At 39.6% G+C, this 12,241-nt stretch overlaps 1 protein-coding gene across 2 annotated transcripts; it reads left to right on the forward strand.

Moving 5' to 3' along the window:
- Positions 1-1,925: 1,925 nt before the first annotated feature.
- On the forward strand, positions 1,926-11,927 carry si:ch211-153b23.7 (uncharacterized). 2 transcript variants are annotated; one of them, XM_061788432.1, is made up of 7 exons: positions 1,926-2,153; positions 4,903-5,044; positions 5,813-5,956; positions 9,418-9,531; positions 9,600-9,773; positions 9,967-10,092; positions 10,598-11,927. In XM_061788432.1, exons 1-7 carry the CDS (start codon positions 2,026-2,028, stop codon positions 10,814-10,816), a joined length of 1,047 nt encoding a protein of 348 aa, XP_061644416.1. In that variant the 5' UTR covers positions 1,926-2,025; the 3' UTR covers positions 10,817-11,927. The 2 variants fall into 2 exon arrangements, with proteins under 2 accessions (XP_061644416.1, XP_061644418.1); XM_061788434.1 differs by having other exon boundaries at positions 9,603-9,773; positions 10,598-11,926.
- The last annotated feature ends 314 nt before the right edge of the window (positions 11,928-12,241 follow it).

Genomic DNA, 12,241 nt, shown 5'->3' on the forward strand with positions numbered 1-12,241 from the left:
ACCAGCTCATAGTCGACTACCTGAAGACGAATTAAGCATTATGGGCTCTATTTTCATTGGCGGTGCATCTGCCGTGGAGTCCATAAACTGGCATATCTTGACTTTCGTTCTCGCTACGCGTTTGCCAATTTGGCAGACCGATCTGCGACAAAGTCACTGATGGTGTAGTGGTACACTCGCCTGACTTTGGTGCAGGCAGCGTGGGTTCAATTCCCCCTCAGTGACGTGTGAATGTGAATGCGAATGGTTGTCCGTGTCTATATGTGCCCTGCGACTGACTGGCGACCAGTTCAGGGTGTAGTCCGCCTTTCGTCCGAAGTCAGCTGGGATAGGCTCCAGCGTCCCGCGACCCTAACCAGGATAAGCGGTGTTGAAAATGGATGGATGGAAAAATGGATCTGCGACAAGCTGGGCATACAATAGGTACGCGGACATCTTGAAGTTGCCATTCTGTATTTAATAAGGGTACCCGCTCACGTTGTCTGTTGCCACACAGGCCAAGAGCAGTGACAATGCTCCAGTCATGAGATTTTCACACCTGTGAGTATGTGTGTGTGCGTGTGTGTGTTTATGTATATATATATATATATATATATATATATATATATATATATATATATATATATATATATATATATTTGTGTCACATATCTGTTCCTTCAAGAGCTAAAACAACACCACATAGGTGCTATTCGTTAGCCATGGCGTTTCCTATTATTTGAATTGAAGTAAAAATAAATAAAAACATTTTGTGAAAAAGTCAAACGTGTAATTCTCTCTGTTTTATGTTTAGCTTGACAGTAAACTGTCACTGAAAGTCGTAATAATAGTTTGAAGGCTCTTTTTGAAAGATTTGTTTACTATTTGTACAATGAGTGAAGTGCATTTCTCAAGGCACCACTGTATTTTTTAAATGTATTTACTATAAGTCATTGGACTATCTATTAAATGAGATTCATTAAAAATAGATCAATACATTTCAACATACTTATGTATGTATTGTAACATGTGAGTAAACAGGTGTTTTTTGAGCTTTCTGTAACTTTCCCAGTCTTTTTATTTCCCTGTCCCAACTTTTTTGGAATGAGTTGCAGGCATCAAATTCATCCATCCATCCATCCATCCATCCATCAATTTTCCGTACTGCTTATCCTCACTAGGGTCACAGGCATGGTCATTGCACCGGACTATTGCAATATTAGTCATTCGAACTGCTCTAAGTGCTAGAGGACTCTGCATCTTTTTGCACAATTGTCAAAAATAAAATAAAATGTACCGGCATTACCAGAATAACTATCAACCCTTTACTGCTCAGTGACTGTTTTTTGTGTCAATGTCTTTATGTCTCAAAAGTGTTCTCTGTCAATTGACTGTCTGTTGTCGTACTAGAGTTGCTCCAACTACCGGAGACAAATTCCTTGTCAAATAAACATGATTCTGATTCTGATCGTGCCGCTCTTTGCTAACTCTTTGCCGCTCTTTGCTAACTCTTCCTTTAAAATAACCCCTACATGGCCTGCACAGAGTTCTTTCCCTCAAACTGATAGAACTCATTTTGGTTGATTTCGAGTGCACAGTGAGCTAGGCCTTCTCGTCCAACATCAGTGTGAGACCTCACAAAAATGCTCCTGGTAGAATGGTCAGAATTTCTCATAAACTCACACCTGAACCTTGTTGAAAGCCTTCCTACAAGAGTTGAAGCTTTTAAAGCTGCAAAGCGTAGACCAACATCATATTAAACCATATGGTCTTAGAATGGGATATCATTTAAAATCATATGTGAGTCAAGGCAGGTGAACAAACACTTTTGGCTATATAGTGTATTTGCAAAATGAACTGCAATGGTTGAAGCCAAAAGAGCTTGTCATTGTCAGAGTGTCATTTCCTCTTCTCAAAACTTTAAATCACGTGCCCCGTACCGGTGCGACTTCCTGTTTTGTTACGCAGCAATACTGACACTTGGTATTTAATTTGCCTCTTCTGGGCTGTGTGTGAGAAGCGAAATTACACTCTTCATTTTTAGGAATGACAAGTTTATCTGCTATAGATCAAGATCAAGAGAAGCTACCTTTGAGATCTTCAGCTTCATCAGAAAACCACATGGATTCATCAGTGACAAGTGAAATCAACCTAAAAAAATCTGAAGCACCATGGTATGTGCATATTGCTAATTATTTCTCTTAGCAGGTAAAATATGACAGATGTCAAACCATGGGGCTGAATAAGATATTGACAAGACATTATATGATTTCCTGATAATGTTCTGGTGATGTCATCTGTTGAACAATTTTCTATCCTGTTCATGTTAAGTTTATTTGTATGGTGAATACTGGCAATTTGTTAGATTTTGGAGTCTCCATAGATTCCTTACTGATTACATTTTTGTTATTTTTGGGGAAAATAATTTTATGTTGCCAAATGAAGAGGTGGAACAAAAAAGTGACCACTGAGTTTCCAATGAGGTCATCACAAGTGATATTATCTAACTTCCTCCCCACAATCTCATGTGTAGTTATCCAATTGAGGTCACATGTTTTCCATGCAATATTGTAATCTCATCATGGCTACACAAATGTTGACAATATTCAGTCAGTTGTCCTTAGATAGGAGCAGGCTCGACAGATTTGTTATCACCCTCTTTATCATAGAACATGACAGGGTTATTAACATATTGCTTGGCATGCAGTGGCATTTCAGTGCCCTTCCAAGATAACTTTTGACAGGAAACTTTGTGAAACTGATTCACAATGTTTATTAGCTGCCAGACACGCAAACATGTGGACCAGGACCGTGGGCTGGTGTGCCTGCTTAAAAAAAAAAAAAATCCTGGTTGTGAAAGTACCTTGCATTGACAATGGCAATAAAATTGATTCGAATTCTGATGATCCAGTGGGATATATTACAGCCACCGGAGGCTTTAAACTGATATATTTTCACATCTGAAACATGTAGTTACGGTATGTGTAGACATAAGAAAGATCCAAGATGAAGTAGCATCCATTTTTCCCGTTTGTCATGTATTGTGTCTCCCTGACAGTTGACAGATGGGCGGGGCGTGGTCTTTATTCTCCCTGTGGTGTTGGTGTGTGTGGCAGTTACTCTGAGCGATTAACAAACCGTATTTGTTCTATTTAAAGTCATTATGCGCAGGTGCCATATTGTTACCAGCTTGTCAGTGTCCAGACCTTTCTTTATATGACTTTGATGTGAATGGTTTTTTGTTTATATGTGCCCTGTGCTTGGCTGGCAACCAGTCCAAGGTGTACCCTACCTCTTCCCTGAATTCAGCTGGGCTAAGGTCCAGCCCGTAACCCTAATGATGACACGTACATGATTGAGAAAATGGATGCATGAAAATGTTTTCATCTCGGCAATACAATTCTTTCATTCTTGCAAATATTAATGCCCAGTAATGTTCTTTTCCAAACCTTCAATTAATCTATGACCTGAAAATAAATAAGAATTTCAGATGTTCAGAATCGGTAGCGTGGCAATCTTCTCTTTGTGAGTCCTGCAGTATGCACATGTGAGAACGCCCAAGGCACTACATGCAAAGCTGCGTGTGTTCTTCCAGGAGGATGTAGTCTCTATTCCCTCTCCACCAACTATTCCTCTGAGACGAGACCTCACAACACGACCACTGAGCAAGCTGCTCTGACTAATTAATGCCAGCTAATATTTTTACTTTGCTGTCACCCAAAATGATTCAACATTGATTAATGGTTTCCAGGGTAATGCAAATTCATATAATGGTAAACATTTTTTGGGCTGTCTTGAGTGCCTAATGTGACTACACATATATATATGCGTGCGTGGGCAAACATAATGGCTCAGGTTTTATTCTCCGAAAGTGCACTCACTCTATGCGAGTGGGTGTTAAAAGTATCCTGAAGTTCTTTTGTGCATATACAGTATGTGTTTGCTTTTTATTAATGGAAAGCTTCTGCTACAACTTTCCTACTGCTAGTTTGTCTTTTTTACTTTTTTTTTTTTTTTTTTACACACAAATACAATGATGCCTTGAGATTTGAGTTTAATTTATTCCGCTGGTAACTCAAAACAGTTGTTTATTAAAGCATCTTTCCCCTTTTAATTGGATGAAAATACAGGAATATAGGAATTGTGTAATGTTTTTTTAAGAAGATAAAAATAGCACTGTTTAATATTGTACCTTATTAAAAAAAAATACAGGAAAGACAATTAAATAGACTGTAAATAAATAAACCATTTTTGCCACATTTTTGCTTCAATTCAATGGACATTGTGCTGCTCTTGATTGGGGGCAGTATGATATAATAGGTATACGGCTATACTGTACATGGAGACTGTCACTCCTCAGTAAGCCGAAGAAATATTAGTCTTTCTTCTCAGAGGATAAAACAATATATGCCTGTGGGTATTGTTATATTATCTCCCTTCGTGTGTTGTTCACCATGTGTGCAAGTATCCGTTGTTTAAAGTGTTATAACGCTACGACACCGATGTTATTCGTTAGCATGTCTATGGCATTTTTAGTACACTATTAAACTAAATAGGCTTGTTAGCTGAAGCTACATGGATGTTTTGAATACACAACATTTAATTTTCTTTGTTTCATGTTTCGTTTGACAATAAACTTCAACTAGGAATGGCAATAAACAGCTTGTAGACTTTTTCTGCTAAACTGCTGCTTGTTCTGATTAAGTTGTGTTGAGTTTACTGCCACCATACAGCGCTCGTAAGTCACCAGTCAAAGCAAAAAAAAAAATTATTCGAACAACGGCTCGTAACCCGAAAAACTTGTACATTGTGTAACTCGTATCTCAAGACTCCACTGTGTCTATACTTCCACTTAAGTACAGTGTGTGAGTACTTTGGCCACCATTACTTTTTGGCGGTCATCTTTACTGTATGTGCGTGCAGGCAAAAGAGTGTGTGTTCGGTGTCTGACGGGTCACCCTCTATGGAGCAGCATATCACTGAAAGTATGAGCGTCACCTCAGCTGACCAGGACAAGGTGCAGCTCCTCAACAACAACACGGAGCTCCGCAAAGTCAACAAAAAGGTACAACTTCACCTTCGCAGGCTCTGTGCACCGATTGTACTGCTGATGTTGGAAATGACACAGTTCTCTGTTAAAATCAGAGGATGTGGGCGGTGTGTGAAAAATTGCAGCTGAGGTGTAGAAATTACTTCCTTTTTCCCCCACATATCATACAACCTTGGCCTACTTCCTGATTTTTAAAAAATAGGACAAATTATTTTCTCTCCTGATACAGCTATTATTTTTTTTCCATTTGATATGAATTCACCCTCTGATGAATCCCACATCATTGTGACATCAGTATTAATGTGAGTGGAGTGGCTAAAAGTGTTCAGTTACATTTTTACAGAAAGTAGGTTACACAACAAGAGAACTACAATATAGTACTCTCTTTTACAGTCTCTCATCAAATAAAAAAAGGCATAAAGACACACAAAAAAAACAATGCTTTGCATGTTCACTGAATTCCCACGAGATTTGCCAATTTGTTTTGTTGGAGTCATGCAATATCTGCCCCAAGTTGCATGCAGGAACAGTGAGAGCTGGCAGGAACTGGAATTGAGACACAGGAAATCATACCAAAAACAACACTGATTTGTATCAATTTCACAATGGAATCACTACTCTGTATTGAATAGAAAATACACAGAACGACAAGCTTTTTTCACCACCATGCCATGTGGGTATTGTAAGCCACTCTTGTACTTGGCCCCATGCAACATCCAGCAGAAAGGCTATGATGATATTGATGCTAATGATGGTAGCGGTGATGAAATCTTTGGGTTTCAGCTGATGAAACTGAATGAGGACTGGGACCAGATGTATCGCAATACCACCCTGGGGTTGCAGCACATGCTGGACGGTTTGGAGGTGGAAAATGCCACCCTCAAAGAGCTGAACAGCAAACTACTCCTAAAGGTCGAGAACCAGCAGGTGAACACACTCACCAATGCGTAAATGAAAAGGAAAGACTGAATACATCAGGACAAAAGTATCCATCCATTTTTTGTCCGAGTTGCAGGTGACCTGGACCCTATCCCAGCTGACGTTACACTCTGGACTGGTCGCCCATCAATCATAGGGCACATGTGGACAAACAATCATTTACATTCACAACTATGGACAATTGCGCGGAGATTAAGAGCCAGAACCCTTTGACTGTAAGGCAGACCCGCTGCAACAAGTCCTGCAACTGTAGACAAGGATTGCCGACTGCTGGGTTGTGTAGGGCATAAAAAGGTTCCCTCCAATATCTTCTACAGAGGGCCATTCCACAACGGGGCGCAATTACCTATACAAATGCCAATGAGTGAATGAGTCACATGTCATGCATTACACAATTGAAAACCAATTCACGTAGCAATTTATTTATTTGTGTGTGTGTGTGCGGGGGGGGGTGCCACATTCCAAAAACATGCATGTACAAATGCATAACTGAAGACTCTAAATTCTCCAAAGCGACACTGTGAATGTGCGTGTCAATGGTTGTTTTTCTTTCTATTGCCCTGCAATTGGCTGGCGACCAGTCCAGTGCAGGTACGGCCAAAAAAAAAATTTCGGGGCAGGTGCTCAAGTGGAAAAATGGCCACCCATCAACAAAATTATTCATACAAGTGACAAAAAAACACAAGTATATATATTTAACATCTGTATTTATTTTATTTTTTCATTTAACTTCTGTATTGCTGTTAACACAATCAACACGGTCAATAATACATTTATGAACAATTGTCAGGTTTTTGTGATATGCTGTTAAAGAATGAGACCATGATAAGTAATTTTAAGCTTTTTTGATGATTAGGTAATCTATGACTTGGTACAACTCAATTAAATAAAAATTCAATTATACCAGCAGAATTAGTGAAATATTGTTTTTTTTTTGTTGATTTTTTTAATACGACGGCTGACTGAACAACAACCACCATTAATTTCTTCATGGTTATGTTTTGTTTAATGATAATGCTTTTCTTGACAGTTTAATTTGAATCCCACGAAAATAAAATTCAATGTGTTTCGCCTCGTCCGTTATGTTTTCTTAAAAGAATTGTTATACATCTTCTGCCTGGGTAATCAAACATTGAGCACAACTGTGTGTTTTCTCATTTGCTAAATAAAAGTATGGCTGTGAATTTCAAAATAAGAGCAAGCAAAATACAGATAATACTTAATGTTTTGATCATATGGGTCGAAGCAAAATCATGCATTGTAAAAATTTATTATACATAGGTAGAAGGATTTTCCAGAATTTTGAGGTCAAGTTTATTTATTTCCATAATTCCATTCAAAAAGTTAAACTTTCACAGACTATAGATACAGGGCCCAAAATTTAAACAATTTCACGTATTTCTTTGTTTATTATTACATAATTTGGGCTTCCAGCTCATAAAACCCATGAAATCAGGAATTCAAAAACATAGTATACTGTGAAGAAATCACCATTTACGTCTCACTTTTTGTAGAAAAAAGAAAAAAATTGGGGTCCCATTAAATGAATCAAAATATGATACTTTCAAAACGATATGTTTATCTTCAATACTTGGTTGCGAATCCCTCTGCTTGAATGACTGCCTCGATGCGCCGTGGCATTGAGGCAATCAGCCTGTGGCATTGCCTGGGAGTTATGGAAGCCCAGATTTCCTTGATGCTGTCAGTTCTTTGTTTTTGGGTCTGATGCCCCTCATTTTCCTCTTGATATTACCCCATAGATTCTCAATGGGGTTTAGATCCGACGGGTTGACTGGCCACTCAAGCACTGTGATGGCATGGGCATCAAACCAGGTTTTGTTCCTTCTGGTGGTATGGGCAAGGACCAGGTCCTGCTGGAAGATTAAATCTGCATCTCCATACAGATCCTCAGCAGAAGGAATCATCAAGTCCTCTAAAACATTCTGGTAGACTGTTGCGGTGACCTTGGATTTAAGAAAGCAGTTTACCAACACCTGCATTGGACATTGCACCCCAAATCATGGCTGACTGGATATTTCACACTGGACCTCAAGAAGCTTGGGTTCTGTTCTTCACCTGTCTTCCTCCAAACCCTTGGACCTTGATTCCGGAATGAAAGGCACACTTTGCTTTCATTGGAAAAAAGGACCTTGGACCACTGGCTGAAAGTCCAGTCCTTCTTCTCCTTGGCCCAGTTGAGACGTTTCCTACATTGGCTCAGGCTCAGAAGTGACTTGAACCGAGGAAGCTGACAGTTGTAGCCCTTCTCCCGGATACGTCTGAATGTGGTGGTTTTTGAAGCTCTGACTCAATCCTCATTCCTCATTCCACTCTTTCTGGATCTCTGCTAGATTCTTGATTGTTCTCTGTTTGATAATCCGCCGAAGCCCACGGTCATCTGTTTTGCTTCTCCTGCCACATTTTGTCCTTCCACTAGACTTTCAATTGATATGCTTGGACACAGCACTGTGTGAACAGCCAGCTTCCTTAGCTATGAACATTTGTGGCTTCCCCATCCTATAGAGGGTATCAATGATGGTCTTCTGGCCAGTTGTCAAATCTGCAGTCTTCCTTATATTCAACCCAGCTGAGACACTTGAACCAAACTGAAGCAATTTAATGAGACCTGCGGAAACCTGTGACCGTGCTTTGAGTGTAGGAGGTGATTAGTGTGTGACACTCAGTTTAAAACATTTATGGCCTGCAAAATTTGGGCTGATTTCTTCACAGTATTCAAATTTTTTAAATTCATGATTCCGTGGGTTTTATGAGCTGGAAGCCCAAATAATAAATAATAAAAATAAATACTTGAAATTGTTTAAATTGTGGGCCCTGAATCTATAATCTATGAAAGTTTAACTTTTTGAATGGAATTATTGAAAGGAAAGGGTCTGGATCTTTATATATATATATATATATATATATATATATATATATATATATATATATATATATATATATATATACACACACACACACACACACACACACACACACACACACATTGTTGAATAACAAAACGAAAGAAAATTTGGCTGCAGCAATAAGGACACTTTTTTCATCCAGGGCAAAAGGGCTTGTGCTTGAGCACCACTGGGGTCTCTGTGTGCACGTGCCTGGTCCAGGGAGTACCCTGCCTCTCATTCAAAGTCAGTTGGGACAGACTCCAGCTTACTCACAACCTTAATAAGGACAATCACTACAGAAACTTGATAGACAGATGTAGAATTGTATAAAACCCGATGGTGGTGCCAGGCCATTTTGTACGACATCAGAAATATTCTTCTAGATGAATGGACAAAACTGAAATCTCGTAGAAAATTTTCCCAGAAGAGCGGGTGAACAATTCCATATTAATTCCTAGAACGGGAAGTTCACTTCATGGGGAAATTAGCTATTTAACTATTTGAGATTGTGACTGTATATACTGTATGTCTCTGTGGGCGCAGAGTGCAAAGGACTATTACGAGCAGGCATTCACGCTGGAGCTGAAGAAGAATCAAGAACTACAAGAATATGTCAGGCTACTAGAGGGCCGAAAGTACCTGCCACCTGTCCAAAAGGTATTTTCACCTGTATGATATGTCCGGCGATAGTCGGTGAGTACTGATGCGGATTTTGTTTCCCATAGCAGGACAGGGTCTGTGCGACCATCCCCGGCCTCTCATCTTCAAGCTCCCCTCCATCATGCGTCACCCCTGCCTCTTCTAGTCTGGATGCGCAGCCGCAACCCAAACCCCCGGGCTGTGACTCCCACCGAGAGATTCTGGACCTACAGGAGCAGCTAGAAGCAATGAGGTGTCAGGTGGGATCTTCATTTCATCACTGAATCCAAATGCTCTCAATTAACTGTTGCTATGGAGAAAGAGTGTGGGATTAGATGGACAAAAGCACCACCAAGTGGCTGCTGGGTTCTAGCTGTTCTTCAATTTGCTTGGTAGCACAGGAGACAATTATACTTATTGACCCGGTGCCATGATGATGTCTTGCGTCCACAGACAGAGATCTATGAAGCAGAATATCGGACGGCGCACAACAATCACAAAAGCACATTGCAGGACAACCAAAGGCTGAGAAGGAAGAGGGAAGAGATGCGACAACAGCTGGCCCTATTGCAAGAGCAGGTAATCTTCAAATTTGTAGGGCACCTTCACTTTGATAGGCTTCACAAGGAAAAGTACCGTCCTCTTGCTTACTGTGGACGGGAGGTTTTCACTGCAAATGAAGTTTTCCTCCTTGAGAAAAATTATAAATCACACAAACGACACTAATAAGTTGTGATTGCTCATAAAACTTAGATGATGCAGTTAAAGATAATTAGAATTGTCCAGATTCACGTTGCCGCTTGTTGCTATGCATAATTTGTGGCGCACACTCAGAGGCAGCAGGAACAGGAAGTTAAACAGACACAGCTGTGTATTTTTTATTTTTTTTTTGTCGTTTTTCTTCACTGTTCTGAATTGCATACAAAATACATATTAGAAAGTAAGAACATGGAAGAAAAATATAAAGGCCCCCTTGTATATTTCATTTTGACTTTGTATTTTTGTTATGTATTTTTTAAAATATAATTGTTTATTTGTTGATGAGCAACCAAGTTTCATTGTACATTTCCATAATTGGTCACAGCTCAAAGTATACGAGGATGACTTTCGACGGGAGCAATCGGACAAACAGATGCTGCAGAGGCTGCTGCTGAAAAAAACAGCACCCAACAAGGACCCAGTGCTGGTGCATCGCTGCAATAACGGATCCCAGCCACAGGGAGGAGACACGTGGACACAGACTGCAGCCGGAAAGCAACACCACCCACTCTGTCCCAAGCATCCAAAAAGGGGCAACGACTGAGGAAGAAGGAAACCTGAACCATACACTCCATAAATTATTCATAATGTTTCAGAAACCCTCATAATATACTGCAAATAATTATGATACCACACAGTATCATACCAATCTTTTGGGGGGATAGAGCTGCATTATTATTATTATTATTATTATTTGTTATGCTCCATTTGTCCCCTTACCCTAATGAGGGTGACGATAGACAATGTTGAAAATATATGCAGTATCAAAAAAAAAAAAGCAGTATAGAAAATACGGATGAATGGATGGACGGACGGCCGACCGACCCATGGGTATACCCCAAACATGATTATCTCTCATATCTCATTTGGCCTGCGAACACCTGAATGTCACCCAGGAAGTGTAAGATTACATTGTTTGAGAGAGAGATGCATCACAGCAACCTGATTCTAGATCAGCAGCAGGAAAAACATTAAAATAGATGTTTTAAAGACTGAAATCTAAACAAAACTGTACAAAGAAATGTAGTCCTGAACATGCAGGGAGGCAGATTAAGAATTGAAATCATCATCAATATATAGAGGTACAGATATACAGTATAAAGATAGAAGCCTTGTTTCAGTACACAAGACTGACTGTTATGATTTTTATCGTGAGTCTTTATGTGAATATTATGGCAATACATAATGGTAGGTTAGGGTCCTAGAAAGGAAAGAGATTTTTCAAGCATTCTAATCAATTATACATTTAGAACATTGACTATGTATGTAATCAGATAGTTGGAATCGTTTTGGACTTGTAAAGATGATTCTTTCTTTATTTTTTAATTCTTTAACAATGAGTCTTTTGCGCGGCACGGTGGACGACTGGTTGTTTGTTTGTATGTGCCCTGCGATTGGCTGGCAATCAGTTCATGGTGTACCCCGCCTCCTGCCCGATGATAGCTGGGATGGGCTCAGAAAATGGATGGACGGATGAGTCTTTTACCACTGTCAATTTTCAACAGTATACTCATTTACCCAATAAAAATGCACAATGTGGTGATGGTATTAATAATTGTAAGACATACTTCTTTATATACTGTACATACATACACAAAATGAACGTGGATGTGTGCCATGTGATAGGTTGCCATTGCGACACCAACATTTTAAACAGGAATACAACAACGTGTTATCAGTTTTCATCATTGCATACAGTATAAGGTTGTGATGACGTGAAAGAACCGCGTGTATCAAACAAATGAGTTGGTCCAGGGTAGCTCAAGTGCAGTAAAACAAGACAATTTAACAAAAAGAGCCTCCCTTTGAGTAGAGATCAAACAGACCAGGTGTAAGGTGTGTGAAAGGAGAGCTTTCTCTGGAATCCACAGTGTGCGTCACAGTATCATGGATGTCATGGAGTTTCCTCTTACAAGTCATTTGTTCTGTCAGAATAGGGGGAATGAATAGCTCATCAGATAGAGTTTCA

Source organism: Phyllopteryx taeniolatus, chromosome 10 (genome assembly GCF_024500385.1).
Source record: "Phyllopteryx taeniolatus isolate TA_2022b chromosome 10, UOR_Ptae_1.2, whole genome shotgun sequence".
Taxonomy (NCBI): domain Eukaryota; kingdom Metazoa; phylum Chordata; class Actinopteri; order Syngnathiformes; family Syngnathidae; genus Phyllopteryx; species Phyllopteryx taeniolatus.

What these genes read in the sequence shown, in the direction of transcription:
- si:ch211-153b23.7 (XM_061788432.1), top strand. Translation starts at nt 2,026, where the DNA reads ATGACAAGTTTATCTGCTATAGATCAAGATCAAGAGAAGCTACCTTTG. An exon ending in AAAAAATCTGAAGCACCATG is followed by an intron (nt 2,154 to 4,902) that starts GTATGTGCATAT and finishes ATGTGCGTGCAG; the next exon opens with GCAAAAGAGTGTGTGTTCGG. An exon ending in ACCTGCCACCTGTCCAAAAG is followed by an intron (nt 9,532 to 9,599) that starts GTATTTTCACCT and finishes TGTTTCCCATAG; the next exon opens with CAGGACAGGGTCTGTGCGAC.